Here is a 16,267-nt window from a genome sequence, read left to right on the forward strand (position 1 = left end):
GGATGGGGGGGGGGGGAGGGAAATTTTGGGAAAGGTTTTTTTTTTTTGGACTGGTCTCTCTCATTTCTTTTACAAACACGTGTATAATTTCTTTCGCGATCCCTTTATTTTTTTGCTCCCCATTTCCAAAGAATTAATGCAGTCTTTCTTCAGGTTATGAAAGACACGTGATGAATAACGAAAGCTCAGGTGAATGCAAAACCCGTTTGGAACTCTCTTGGTGTTTTGTTTATCAAATGTGGCGAAAAAGACCATTTTGTGGTACGTTCCGGACCGCTAGAATTTTTTGGGTCTGATTTTAGCTGATAGAACCTTGCTTGAATATTAATTTGGCCCCATTCGCACCTCTCCGTCAGTGGTCGCTACTGATGTAGAACTTTCCAATCCCTTCTAATGGTATCTTTTCATTTCCCAATATTGTTGAAAGAGGAAATGGCGGTACTGGTGACTTAAGGCGATCATAACTTACAGTTTTCGCATGTTTCCAACTAAATTTGTCCAGTGATGTATTGTAGCTACTATGAGCAGAATGAGGCTTTCAAAATTGTACACAATTAAATATGGTGTTAACGGAAATCTTCTCAGACTCTTGCATTCAATTCGCAATTCGCATCGTTAAGAACATCATTTAGACTTCCCTTATATTATTACTGATTCAACATCATAAAAGAAGAAAGAAGCGTTTGTTCACCTTTAAATATCAACTGCCACCACAGTCAAATTTCCAGTTTGCTTCCAGTTTTAAGTTATCGTCGCTGTCTTCACCCGATAGAAGTTGTTCAGTAAGCTTTGAAGAGGAAGAAGGAACCACGTTAGAACTTCTTCTGTCTTGAACTCTCCTTGGTTGAAAGAACTCCCTTCGAGCTAAAGAATCAGTAGAATTGCTTGTTACAAAGCTCGTAAATCAAATTAAAACGTGGACTGCAACAGCCAAAATTAATATTCACATTTTGCCTAAAAACACACGTGCGAATTGGTGGAGAAAAATTAGCATAGTTTTTGAAGAGACAGTGGGCAATGTTCCCTGGGAATGTTGCATTTACACGTTGAACACAACCTTAAAATTGTAGGGAACAAAAAACAAGAGGTAATACTGTTGCTCTTTTGACATAAAAATAAACTGATATCATCATTTTGATTTCCGTGTACGTGAAATGTTCAGTATGTCCTGAATGTGGGACGGAGGAGGATTTGAGCTCCCGACCCAGTAGCTTAAATTTTGAGATTTTTGTCTCCTGTTATATGTTCTCGCTCTTTTTCTCTCTCATTTTTTTGTGTGTTTTCTGGCCTTTGACTTGACTTTTACTGCGTCGGGACGTGGGAGTGTTTCTGCTTTGAGGTACAGTAAAATGAAAATATTTTAAAGGAAAGTTTCATTGGTGGTGAATGTCGAACAAGTTTTCCTTCGAATTTTAAAGGACAAAGTAGAAGGTTTATTTCCTGTATCTCCAAGTCAAGTCCTCCTATCGAGCTCAGTTTCGGATGCTTTCCAAGATCTTAGTTTACTTTTTTTTATCAGATATCTATCCTGCGGTGAAAAGTAATGTCACAAGTGGTATAAAGACCATGGAGCTTCAGAGCGCTTTTCTGCAAATGGGGGTCAAACACATCACTTTTTAGTTATAAGAAATTTCAAGTGTTAAAATAGGATCAAAGAAAAAATATATGCAGCTTTTTCAGTGCGTGTATAGCGCAGACTCATACATTTATGAGTACGCCCCTACCCATATCCCTTCGCTTTGAGAACCGTATTGTGCATGTTTCAAACAGGTATCAGATCTTTTCTTCAAGGCCTTTCCAAGGGCATTCAGCAATATTTCCCTTTGATAAACATGTAAATGTTCTTTTGGTAAATGGAAGAGACAACATAAAATACGGAACACGCAAGAACCCATTGAGATTGGGATTAATTAGTGCTAGGTACTTCACATAATAATCACTTATCTCCTGTTATCATCGAAATCAACTTTTTGAGACGTTTTACTTGACTAATGTTTTGTATTTCATGTCAATATTGCTGTTTTATACAGTGGTCGCAAGCAGTCAAGGACTTTCTTATCGCCGCTCAAATTTCGAACGAAACCCTGCGAAGAGACCTATTCAGTTTTAGACAAGGGATTGCTAAGCTTCTTATATCGTTTTTGTAGAAACACTCGCACCCTTACAGTACACACGCACGCAGGTAGAAAAGAAACCAGTGTCAGAAAGAAGAAGCCTTTATTCGGGTAAATATCGTACATTGTTAAAATGTTTTTCCATACACGTCTCCTGACCATATGCAGAAAATAAGCATCGGCCGCTACTAGTCCCAACTTATACTACGTTGTATAATCACATTGGCAAAGTTAATTCAATTGCGTTCGTTTAACCTATACTAAAGGGATAAACTATTTTCAAACTTCTGACATACCTGATTATACCTCTTTACTAATTTGTAGCATAGTTTCTACTCATTAACAGTTTTGGCACTCAAAAGTTCAGACAGTAAAAATCTCCTTCTCTCAAATACTCCTCATTGTCAGCTGCAACCAACCTTGTAGGAGGTGACGAACTTTGAGTAACCAAGCCTGCGTCGTTGCGTGATTCAACTGTCACGTAAACGATGTCACCATCAAACAACGTGCTGATGTTGGTCAAAGGCAGAGTAACATTTGTCACCAGGCCAACTTCTTGGAACTGCAACACGTCGGTTGCGTTTGGCTGTTTGCCAACAGCAACACGAAAACCGCTTATCTCGGATTCTTCGTCGTTAAAACCGTACCAGTGAGCCCGCAGTGTTCTGTTGAAGAGATGGCAGCTGGAATGTATGCCAAAAACGTCATGCGTACGGTCTTCACTTACAATTACGGAGCCCTTGAAAAAGAAAACGCAAAAGAATTGACTAATACACTCGACGAATCTAGTCTCGTATCACTGGAATAAATCGTAAAGAAGTTTATAGTGCCAAGGCTGATAAAGGTGACCATTTCGCGTAGTAATTTCGAAAGGAGACAGAAGTGAACTGACACTACATTGTGCCACTTTGCTAAATGTTAAAGAAGCCAAAACAGTTACTTTAAGCCTCAGTGTCACACTCCACTCTGGCCTGTTTGCTCAAAGAGTGGAAAAAGCTGTCCGCCGGATGACGCGCTATCAAGTGAACTTGTAAGCAAAACCAGCTGGAGGTGTACGCTGTTCAATGGATAGTGACCTATCCAGTGAATGGCGTTACCCATCTTTAGAGTAACTGGAGCTAAGAGTATAAATTGTAATTATCAAATGAGTCAGTAAGAAATACAGGTAAAAGTAAACGACGTTTGGACCGCTCTTCGGTCATTCTCAAGTTAAATGTTGAAGGTAAAAACGGAAGAGCGGTTGAAACGTCATTCACGTTTACCTGTATTTTGTAATGTGAATTGTCTTCAAAAACCCTTACTATCAAATGAGGACGTATACCAGAAAATTTATAGGTATACCCTACAGAATGCTGGGGTAACCAGGAGTGGACTAGTATGTCATTTGACAGTTGGAGACGGGGATAGCACTTGAATACTCTAATGACCCTTGTGATGGTCACTGTATTTGTGTTTGTACAAAGGAAGGAAGGAATTTCTTTCTTTGATAAGTTTAACTGAATACACTATATGGAACTAACCATACCTTTGAAGGAGGCGTATCGTCAACAAGGACTGGAGAAGATACCGTCTCTGTGTAAAGTCCAGCATTGTTTTCGCATCTCACCACGGTGTAATAACTTTGTCCGGGTAGCAATTGTAGACCTGTGGCCATGACAGTCGCACTTAACCCATTTTCTATAAAATCAGTCACAAAGTCAGTACTGTTTCTTATCGCAAAGCTACAAAGTCTGACACCGCTTTCATCATCTTGGACACCAGTGATATTTGAAACTAGGGTGCAATTTGTACTGCACGACGTGACGGAGAACTGTGGGACGATATCACTGAGGAAAGGAGCCGTCAGATCGACTTTGGTTCCGTTTGTCGCAATTACAGTAAAAAGGCCAGCACCATTTGTTACTCTTATACTAAGGTAGTACGTCCCATAATGACTTAAGACGCAGTCTCTGCATGTCACGTCTGTCGAGTTTGGGAGTATTTCGGTCATTGATTTTATCTGGCACCCTACAGGCAATGTTCCGACGCAAAATTCTGTTTTGTCTATTCCGCTCTCCAGGTCTTGTGACTTCCAGGTGGCGAGCAGACTGTCTGCAGGACCAATCCAAAGTTTTGAACCAGCCGTGACCTACATTAAGAACAAGAGGCGTCCACTTAAGTACATTCTTTAACCGCAGTCGAAGTCTTCAAAAAGCCTTATTGTTTTGGCTTCTCTGTGGATCTCTGATCGCCTGCCATGTTTAGCTTTCCTTGACAGCCTTGAAGAAGTTTAACCTGTTTTCATCAACGAGAGGCCAAGAGCAAGTTTTTTTAAAAGGTTATACGAACAAAATGTTATTAGATATGAAACTGGAAGGAAAATAAATAACAAGGACTTCTTTATTACTCAGGCCAACAAACTAATGCCAGCCGTGAAGGAGGTTTGGATACCCGATCTTTTTTAGCATAGATTTTGACGATTTTACTTCTCTGTTTACTCCTTTGTTTTTGTTTCGATTGAGAAGATATATCAAACAATCGACACTGTGTTTCATCGGTTATCCAAAGTTACATCTCGAATTTCGTGGTAAATATTCCACTGCGCGTCGTATTTTCAAATCACTTCTCGGTGTTTGGGTATCCCGATGAAACACGGTCTCTCGCGTTTGATATATTACATAAAAAGTGTTAAACGATATGTTTTTCAAAATATATTCAGCACGGTAAATCTAGCCGTAAACAATTCACTTTTCAAATTTTGTGTACTAGTGTACTAGCCTGGCAAAGTAGTCAAAAGGGAACACCTGGCTAAACAACTGGCTTTTCTGTCAAGGTAAGAATGACCTTGATTTTACAATAAAATTAGCGTCTTAGACCGCCTTTGATTACATCAGTTGTTCACCTCAGCGTCGGAGAGAAATGCCTCCGCTTTGGTGAAAGTTGCTAACTGTTTTAAATTACCTCAGTTAATCCAGGAGGAGTCACGTCAATTACAAAACCACTAGACCAACCACGCGACGTCATGCCAGCGCCATTTGCAGCCTCCACTGTGACATAATACCTCACACCATGGGTCAGTGATAAGTTTCCTGCCTTCCCTGACGTCATTTTCCCTACTGCGGTAAAGTTCATCGCGTCTGTGTCATCAGGAGTGGTTCCTAGGCCCCAGTGGTACTCCATGATTCCACTTTCTTGGTCTTCAAAGGGATTCCACACTACTTCTACCGAAGTAGTTGATGACTGATAATCAACGTCCGCTAGTAGAGATGATCCATCGTGAACTAGAGCAGCATTTGGTGATGTAACATCTACAATGACACCATCAGAGGAAGAAGTGCTACTGAAGCCATCGCCGTTGGAGCACGTGATTTCACTGATGTAGCGAGCGCCTGGGACAAGACTAAGATTTGCTTGAGTGAGGTTTCCTTCCCGTTCCACGGCTTTCCTTAACACTGCAGTACTATTTCCAAATACCGATCTGTCATCCGAGATTGATTGTTCGATTAGCGCCCAGGAGCAACTGGCAACATCAGACTCTTCATCTTCGATACCATGCCACTGAACCGAAAAGAAGTTCGTTGAATTAGTGAAATCAATATCAAGGTCGATTCCATCAATTACAGTACCCTTGTGTGGAGGTGATGTGTCAAAAACTAATTTCTTTGATGACATGACCGTTTTTAGACCAGCTCCATTTACAACAACAACCGTGACGAAATATTCAGCCCATGGATCAGGTCTGAAGGGGCCAACAGTGCCAAATGTAGAAGCACCTGCTTGCACAAGGCCACTACTGCATGTGAGACGAGTTACACCAAGGCAATACCCGCTGCTACTGATGTCACTTTCGTTATCTTCAACACCATTCCAAGAAACGCTTAGTTCAATTGTTTGCATTCCTTGATCGACAAGTTTGTGCGACACTGAAACTTCTGTCTTCAGAGGCGGGCTAGGATCTACTATGAATCCATCAGAATGTTGCATCGACGATAGACCACTTTTGGTGGTGGCTTTTATGGTTGTGTAATATTTTTTACCACTTGCCAAAACATCAAAGGCTGGAATGTTTGGGGCCAAGTCTTTCTCAGTACTCCTCTTCAAGCCAACACTCACAAAGTGAAGAACATCTTCTCGGCCTTCAGCTGCCCCAATAGCCATCTCATAGTCTACAATAGGATCCTTGGCGTCCGCAAAAAAAGGGTCCCAGTTGGCACCAACCTTTTTCGTGTTAGTGAGATAAACAAGATCTATCCCTGGCACTGAGCCATCTCGCACATGAGCTGGAATAGGCCAAACAGATTCTACCTGGAAGCCATTAGACCGGACAGTGGCTTGCATATCTGCTGTATTCAAGCAACTCAACACATTAAAGTAAGTCATGTTTTTAATCAACTGAAGATCTCTGTACGTCTTGTTGTATGAGAAAACACTTCTTTCTTCGTAAATGGAGTTGTTAGTGACTTTCTTTTGAAACAAAATGACTCCACTGTTGTTTTCAATGGTCCAACTACATGATCGCACACCACTTTCAGTGTCCGCCACACCAAACCAAGACATAGAAATATTCCAGTCCTCAAGTACAACATTGTAGTCAAGTCCAGTTATGTGGCTCCCATCAGTAACATCTCCCATTACTGGAGGACTGACATCTAACAGCATTCCATCAGAGGTGAGTGTTCTAGATAGCCCTGCAGCATTGGTCACACGGACTGTTACATACACCCTCTCCCCCTCATATACGATACATTCTGGACAAGTAAAAGATTTTTTGGCCCCAGTGCTCGTCATTGGTTTGATCTGACAGCCTAGTGGTTTTGTCCCCAGGCAGAATTCGCTATGCATAATGCCACTTTCAGGATCTGTAACATTTATCCATTGTGCTGATAGTCCAACATTTGGGGGAAAGTAGTCGACATCATTATTGTGTAAACCATCTTGGACATCGTCGTTCTCAGCAAGGGGCAAAGTTGTATCTATTATGACACCAAGTGAGGAAACACTGCAGTTTAATCCAGCCAGGTTTTTTCCCATGACTGTAATGAAATACGTTTCTCCATGTGAAAGGCTAAGGCCAGTCTTGGTTATCCGAGTGACCAAACCTATGTTTTCAAACCTTATGACATCGTCTTGGTAAGGCTTGGTACCAATGGCAAAATAGTACTTCTCTATACCACTTTCAAGGTCTGTAAATGAGGGCCATGATGCAGTAATTGAACTTATGTCTGATTGATACTGGAAAGAGTGATCACGTGATACACCCGCTATAATGGGACCATTCTGAATGGGTGGTGTGTTGTCGATGACAAATACTGAAGATGATGAAGAAGCAAGACCTGCATTGTTTACGCATTCAACGCTGGCATTGTATTCACCACAACGAAATGCAATACTGCGCGGAACCGTTATATTGCCTGAAGAGGTATTTGCCATTGCAGAGAAGAAAATGTTCCCAGCCTGGTCAACCACTGAAATATTGCACCACTTGATTCCACTTGCTGGATCTTTAAATTCGTCCCATAAAATGGAGACACTGCTGTTGCTTAAAAATGTTTTCCCTTCATTTCTGCTTGATGGTTGTCCAATGTGAACTTTTCCCGGAAGAGGCGGAGTGCTGTCAAAGACTAATGCATCAGAGCATGATCTTGAGACAAGACCAGCTCGGTTCCTGGAAATTACAGTGATGTAATATTTTATACCAGGTTTGAAGATAATGTCTGTCATTGTAGTGTTGGCATAGTTTGATCGGCCGATGTTTGTGAGTGCTTGAACTTGTGTACCACATTTGCTTGTACCTATAGCCCACTTGTAGTACCAAACTTCACTCTCAGGTTCGGAGAATCTGTTCCAATAAACTGCAACACTTGATGTAGTAGCAGAGTAGAAAGCATTTTCTTGCTTGCTGTATTTCCACTCACCTTGAGAACCAAATCCAGGATAAATTGTACTCGGTATTGGTGGAGATCCATCTACAATGACACCATCTGAAACAAGTTCCCTAACTGCTCCAATCTGATTTGTCACCTTCAAATGCACATAATATTTTGTTCCACTCAGTAAACGAAGAGCTGTTTGACTTCTCACATGCGTTGAAAGACCAACATCGGTATAGTTCAGAACACTGGTTTTGTCATGCACAGTGGTTCCAACACTCCATTCAAATTTCTCAACACCACTATCCAAGTCCCAGATCCCTTCCCAGTTTGCAGCTATGTGTGACAAAGAGGACTGATACTTAAGATCCGGTTCAATAATCCCATCATACACCACACCATAGCTTGGAGGACTCAAATCAATGAGCACACCATCAGAGCTGATACATTTGCGTAGTCCTGCATTGTTCACCGCACAGACAATAAAGTAATAGACGTCATCAGCCAGAGATAGACCAGTTGCAGTAGCAGAAGAGTTAAGTCCAGTGTTTCGAAAGGGAACAACATCAGGTACACCAGCACGGGTTTTGCTAACTCCATACTCGTATGACTGTATCCCAGACTCTGGGTCTATGATGCCACTCCATTCGGCTGATAGTGCCGTGTTATTGGCTTGGTAATCAATGTCTGAACCTGTGTTACCGTCCTGTACTTGCGCCTTTCGTACATTGGGAGGTGTCAGGTCAACGAGAAAGCCATCCGAAGACACTTTCAAACTAAGCAACCCTGCTTTGTTTTCAGCCATGACTGTAATACAATACTGCTGGCCATTGACCAGTGAGATGTTTGTTAATAGAAATGATCTTGCAGTTGGTGGATTCACTGGAATAAACTGATTTTCAGTTAGGTGATAGTTTCCTGTTAAGCAGCTCCCTACAGCATAGTAGTAACATTTAATAGCTGTGTCAGCCTCCGGAAACTTTGTCCAAGAACCATAAACATGCTTCGAGTCAGCCTGATAGTCAATATCAACTTCGGGCGTCTGTCCATCAAACACATCCCCAGGGGTTGGAGGGGTGGTATCAGGTATTACAAGGACTGAATAACCATCTTCAAATAATCCAACTCCATTGTAGGCTCTTATAATAACGTAGTAACCTTTACCTTGAGTTAATGCTAAGCTGCTGAATGTGCCAGATGTTGGCAGATTGGATCCAGGGACTGTTTTGAAGTCTAAGCTTGATGGTGACTGGGCAGAAGGAAGAATAGCCCAGTCAAATCGTTGAATTCCGCTGTGTGCATCAGAGAAACCAACCCATCGCACTGTTACTGACGAAACACTTGGTATGTAAACACATGGCGTTCCGTTTATGAAGTCTTCCTCTCCAGCTACTGTAATTCTGCCAGTGAAAACAGGGTGAGTTGAAGTGATCTTGATGCCATCACCAGTGACATTAATGCTCAGACCTACTGCATCAATTGCTTTAACAGTCACAAAGTACATAGTGTTATTTTTCAAAGTCAAACCATTATGTGCCATGCTCGTCGCATTTCCTGCCGATGTCCAAGGAACAGTTATGTTTCCATTGCTGTCTGCTATCATGTACTTGTATTCCACAATTCCACTTCCTTTGTTCCCGTCTGTGAATCCATTCCAGTTCGCTGCTATCATGGTGTCCTCTGATTGGTAGTCAACGTCACTAAAGTGTCCATCGTTAACGGTGCCAGCTTGTGGAGCATCATGGTCTATTAGCACACAGTCTGACCTGATTTGAGTGAAGAGTCCAGCTTCATTATAACTTCTGACTACAGCACAGTAGCTTTCTTTAGAAACAAGATTTAGGTTTGTTGCTGTAGGAGAGCGGTTAAGTGCTATGTTCTTAAATGAAGTAATGAGTCCCGCACCTTGCCGCTGTACCGCCCAAGTGTATCTTGAAATGGGACAATGTGGATCAGTAAAGCGGTCCCAGGTTGCACTAAAAGCATTAGTCCATTTGGCATATTTGATGTCTACACCACGTTGATTCCCGTCGTATATCTTCCCAGCTTCTGGTGGTGAGGTGTCAATGACAACTCCATCACTTGTGAGGTCAGAAAACAGGCCTGCTTTTGTGAATGAACGAACGACAAATCTCGCTTTAGATCCATCTGTCATGCTGCTGAAGGTCTTTCCTGCGTTAGTGTTTAGATTTACGTTGGTAAAAGACATTAGTTCGGTGGTTTGATTGGTGTTAAACAAAGTAAGGAGCACTTTCCATTGATACTTGGCAACACCATGTCTTGTCTGCACTCCTCCCCAGTTCGCCTGCAATAGTGTTGAAGCTTGATAACTCAGGTCCGTTCCAGAACCATCTCGGATCCACCCACCTTGAGGCTTTGATGTATCCACGACTATAACACTGCTGCAGACAGGTTGATAAGTTTTCCCTCTCACGTCCGATGCTTTTATGGACACTGTGTAAGTTGCGTTATCCTGAAGCAAAAGTCCAGTGATAGTCTGGTGTACAGTCGTGTCTGGCAGAGTACCATTGACTGGTGAAATAAAAGAGCAAGGTGAAGTTCCTGATAGAACAAACCATCTGAGATTAAGTTGTCCACATGACGTTGAAAATCCCACAATCTTCACAAATAGCTTGTCTTGGATATACTGATAGGTCCTTGCTGACTGGAAATCAGAGTCCATTGTTTGCAGGCTGCCAGTTCTCGAGACAATATCATCGATCACTGCTCCAGGACATGTTCCAAGGACCCCATCACACCTTTGCATGACACATTATGTAAGGTACTTTATATATAGATAGATAGATAGATAGACAGACAGACAGATAGATAGATAGATAGATAGATAGATAGATAATAGATAGATAGATAGATAGATAGATAGATAGCTAGCTAGCTAGATAGATAGATAAAGACTGAATCAGGTGTTTTTTCATTTATATGTTTTTTTCATTTCTTTGTTTGTTTGTTTGTTTTTCTTTTTCTGCTTTCGCTATGACAGCAGCTTGTAAATCTCAAAAACATGCCCGCTATTTTGGTGCAAAGTCTTTAACACGGTTTTCATATGTATGTATGTATGTATGTATGTATGTATGTATGTATGTATGTATGTATGTATGTATGTATGTATGTATGTATGTATGTATGTATGTATGTATGTATGTATGTATGTATGTATGTATGTATGTATGTATGTATGTATGTATGTATGTATGTATGTATGTATGTATGTATGTATGTATGTATGTATGTATGTATGTATGTATGTATGTATGTATGTATGTATGTATGTATGTATGTATGTATGTATGTATGTATGTATGTATGTATGTATGTATGTATGTATGTATGTATGTATGTATGTATGTATGTATGTATGTATGTATGTATGTATGTATGTATGTATGTATGTATGTATGTATGTATGTATGTATGTATGTATGTATGTATGTATGTATGTATGTATGTATGTATGTATGTATGTATGTATGTATGTATATATATATATGTCTGAATTTATGAAAACTGTGTTGAAGACTTTGCACAAAAATAGCGGGCATGTTTTTGGAAAATCGGTTAGAAAATGTACGTAAATATGGCCATGTCGTACCGAGAGTGCTATCTACCTCGTGTACTCTTAATAGAGTCCATACCATGCCTATACAAGTCGAACGAGCCAAACAAAGCTAAATTAGAGCTTACATTGATCATTTGGTTCGCCGCGGCACTAATTTAGACAGGCTTAACCTCTGCGATTTCACCTAAATGACCTCACTATGTCTTTACTGTGGGTTAAATTAGCCAGTCACGCTAACAAGAGCATGGTAAGCAGTGGAATCGGTTATTTACCTCTATATTTCAGCCACAAAGTAGCCGTTACGTGACATTTCATCTCAATATCTGACCGGATTCGCAAAAACATAGCCATAGAATTTGACTTGTCACTGATAATCTTGCTACAATTCTGTCCCTGAGCTAGCTTTCCACGAGGCTTATCGTAGCTCAAATAGCAGCAAATAACTCTCCTGTATGCCTTTTGAGGCCAGGAAGACTAAATTCACCGTCTTTTCGTTGAATCATGAATTGTGCAATTTAATTAAGTGTGCTTTTAACATGAAATTGGAGTCTAAATCAACACGAACGTACAGATATCAAAACCGCGGCGGAGAGCCAATCTATTGCTTTCTAAAGGCCTGCATCGTCCTAAATGGACTGAACAAGAGCTTCCTACATCGAGAATCGATTGAAATTCAAACAAACTAGGCCATAGTTAGCAGTAAGCGAACACTCAACATGTTGTCGTTACGTCAATTATCGCCCGGAAACCAGGCAAATAAATTTCTTCCGCGCTAGCGAATCACAGACAGTTCTGATACTTAGCTAAGCCGAGAACGCCTAAAATTGATAAAACAGGGAAATTCTACTCACGATCAGCGCTTGAACTCATGTTCTTCTCTCTCCTCGTGGCCATGTTTTGCTCGCAAATAGCAATGTCCCGGATGTACTTCAATTTTGTCGAGCGCGGAATGGCACATCCAGATTTCAACAGATTTTTTTCTAAGTCTTTAGCTACATCAAAGTTCAGAGCAAATGACGCCAACAGCAGCTAGAGATGTCTATTTCATTGCACGTCTAAGCACTAAATCGATGTGGCTAAAGAGTTTTGCTGTCTAAAGCAAGCACAACATTATCGCCACAGGGCAAACGGCCTACTGTTAGGGGACTAAATGTGACCCGTACAGTTTACACATCTCCTCAGGCCCGCCTCACGTACGATAATGGACGACGCTTACTAGCAAATCGTTAAACTTGGACCTTCATTGGACTTAATGATGTCCTCGGGCAGACTTCCTTTAGACAGCAAATACAGAACGCTAATCGGTCGCTCCTTGTCAGAGTCACCGGGCGAACTGAATTCAGACGAGTGTAGCCTGGGCTAAACTTAACGCAAATTGAAAAGGGGGGGGGGGGGGGTCGATACATAATGAAAAAAAAAACCTAAATAAAGGAAACGTGCGGCAAGGAGTTTCTACATTTCATGCTAGGTAAGATTTACAAGCTGCTGTCATAGCGAAAGCAGAAAAAAAAGAAATACATACATACATACATACATACATACATACATACATACATACATACATACATACATACATACATACATACATACATACATACATACATACATACATACATACATACATACATACATACATATACGTACGTACGTACGTACGTACGTAGATAGATAGATAGATAGATAGATAGATAGATAGATAGATAGATAGATAGATAGATAGATATAAACATCATTATAAACATCATTTGCAATGAATGTTTAAGCAACACATTCTAAACATGATTTACAGTACTCAGGGCACATATATTGTTAATAGGAAAGGCATTTAATAAACAGCACCTAGATATGTCACATTCAATTCAAGGTAGGGTACTACCTAAGAAATTTTCATAGCCCATTAAACTTCAGACAAAATAAACCACTGCCTGAACCCAGATAAAAAACAGAGCCCCAGGGCCAACATCTAACGACCATTCAACAAGGTCACGTTTTTAAATACCAAGGGTATGATATAATTTCGTGGCATCCCACTAGCAAACGTTTTACTGTAACTAATGTGGATTACCCTTTAGAATTGAGCATTAGGTGACAACGTTCCACTGGCAATACACCGAAAGAGTATGTTAGTAATTCCAACGTGTTTGAAGTGTGTAGTTCAATATGATATAGGCCCTCTGCAGCTAAGCCATCACGTGACCTATTTTTCATAAAATTATGGGCTATAACTTAACGAATGCCAGAAATGGAAGAAGCATGTCACAAATATCAAAATGGCCAAGTTTGAGACCCCAGTCATTAAAGAAGGAGATTTTATGAAGGTCCGAATTTTTAAAAGAATAAGAAGGTTTGTATGGAAAAAGTTGCTGGGGAGCAGGACCTTGCTCTCCAGCAACATTTTACATACAAATCCTCTAAATTTTCCAAAAACTCAAACAGTCGTATAAACTTACTCTTTAATTCCAGGGGCCTCAAACTTGGTCATTTTGGTATTTTCGATGCGCTCTTTCCATTTCTGGCATTCTTTAAGTTATAGCCCATAATACAAAAATTTTCTAGGAAACATTTGGTCATGTGACCCCAGCTGCAAAGGGCCTATTGCAGCCGAGGAAGCCAATTTGTGGTGATAAATGCTAGTACCTCTCAGACTGATCACAAATGTCAACAGCCGGTCGACAAATCGTTCCATTTGGCCTCATTACATTGGTGCAAGTTCCATCACCAACACACTCAGAAAGACTGATACAACTTGATGAAGGGTATGATGATTGACAAGAGTATCCCAGTCCTGAACAACTGAAACAAGAACATGTATACTTTTGTAGCACATACTGTAGACATCACAGTGAAAGAAAACCAGTTAATCAGTTTCCGTTCACTTGCAAACTTCTCTCTGAATTACATATTTCGATTTGGTTTATAGCAATTATTTTCCGGTTTAATTTAGCTCATTTTGCTATGGCGTTCCGTTGCGGACAAAACCATGTCGATGATGAAAACATGTTAAAGACATATTATTATATCTCTCAGTTTGTACGCGTGCTGTGATTGGTCAATTTAGCGGGCCGTATTCTACTGTACGGCCTGCTAAAAATTAAAGCTGTTTTTGCTGCCAAAATGTTGCGTGATTTATCGTCAAGATTTCTTAACCTGTTTAGCAAATAAAAGTTTAAAATTTTCTGTTACTTCTGAAATTGTATTAAAACCTGTTAACGACCTCAGAGTCACTTAACAACGATTTCAAATTGACTCGTTTCGCTTTCGAGGTGCGTCAGAAATTTGAAGTCGTTCCGCGTGAACAGAAATCGTTGCCGAGCCCGTTAGATGCACAGTAGAGATATAATAAATATCTTACTAACCTCGTTTTCTCGGTCCGTACTTTAAGTTATGGATCCCCTTTTTTCCCTTCAATTTGTGACCAGCGTGCTTCGCGCTTGGGACATAAATCGATGGGGGAAAAAACTCGGTCCGTAATTTACAGTACGGCCCTCGAACTTGGTTAGTAAGATATATACACGTAAGATTAAGATTTGTGGTGTGTCTTATTTTCCTGCTGCAGAACATTAGATGTATAAGAAAGTATCTATCGACTGAATCAACTAAGAAGTTAGTGCACGCTCTAGTTACTAGAACTGACTCTTGCAATAATAGTTTATTATATGGTTTGCCGCAAACACAATTGTCTAAGTTACAACATGTCCAGAACACAGCCACATGCCTTATTTGCAATGTTTCCTGCTTTGATCATATATCGCCTGTGCCTTTCAAGCTTCACTAGCTGCCAGTACAATTTAGACTTAAATTAAAGATACTAGTAACTACATTTAAAGCTATTCACAGGCTTGCCGCAGATATAGCAATGATTTAATTGGTATTAAGAGTACATCGTGCTATTCTTTGCGATAAAACAATGAGCTTCTCCTTGAGTTGCCACAAAGAGCCAACAAAGAAGACATTGGGGGACATGCCTTTTTGTGCTGCCGCCCCAAAGCTATGGAACTTACTCCTCAGTGGTATTCGTAAGAGTAGATCTTTGGACAATTTTAAGAACATGCTGAAATGCATTTACTTGGGCCAGCTTTTATAACTATGGTTTAATTAGAATTAATTTTATCTATTTATTTGCATTTATGCATTTATCTATATTTATGATTCACACCACCCTCAGTCAGTAAAGCGCGGTATTGTGAAGTGTTTGTACGACCGGGCTAAACGTCTCATGACCAAAACATTAGTAATCGCTGGACAGAAAAAAAAAACCATCTGTCATCTGTACTTGTTTCTAATGGATATCCCTCCTCTTTTGCACAGAAGATCACAAAGGCAAGAACAGCCCCAAGAAGAGAGCCCACGGCAGAGCTTAAAACCACCGCCGTTTAACGTTATGTCCAAGGAGTATCAGAGCCTCTCCGCCGCTGCCTAGAACAACGACACATTCGCACCGTCTTCAAGTCTGACACGACACTTCGGTCACACTTAGTGCAACCAAAGGATACCCTCAACTGGTCTAAACAAGATGGCGTTGTATACAGGATTCCCTGCGAGTGCGGCAAAGTCTACATTGGGGAAACAGGGAGACCTATGCAGGAGAGGATCAAAGAACACGGCTGGGATATACGACTCGCCCATACCCAGACCTCCACTGTTTCTGAACACGCCCACGAGACCGGCCACTATCCAATTTGGATGAGGTCAAATTAACTGATCGAGATCATCACTGGCACACATGT

At 40.7% G+C, this 16,267-nt stretch overlaps 1 protein-coding gene across 2 annotated transcripts in view; it reads right to left on the minus strand.

The window, feature by feature from the left end:
• Positions 1–19: 19 nt before the first annotated feature.
• Positions 20–16,267, minus strand: part of LOC145478309 (uncharacterized) — a 57,090-nt gene continuing 40,842 nt past the window's right edge. Inside the window, exons 8-11 of one of the 2 annotated variants that reach the window (XM_081456286.1) lie at positions 14,178–14,333; positions 5,055–10,722; positions 3,640–4,242; positions 20–2,853 (exon numbers count right to left, since the gene is read on the minus strand). In XM_081456286.1, coding sequence (XP_081312412.1) covers positions 2,470–2,853; positions 3,640–4,242; positions 5,055–10,722; positions 14,178–14,333 — 6,811 coding nt within the window. In that variant the 3' untranslated portion in view covers positions 20–2,469. Of the gene's footprint in view, positions 2,854–3,639; positions 4,389–5,054; positions 10,723–14,177; positions 14,334–16,267 lie in introns of those variants that run through there. The other variant, XM_081456295.1, reaches the window with a different exon arrangement.

The sequence above is a fragment of the Orbicella franksi genome, chromosome 1, assembly GCF_964199315.1.
Source record: "Orbicella franksi chromosome 1, jaOrbFran1.1, whole genome shotgun sequence".
Taxonomy (NCBI): domain Eukaryota; kingdom Metazoa; phylum Cnidaria; class Anthozoa; order Scleractinia; family Merulinidae; genus Orbicella; species Orbicella franksi.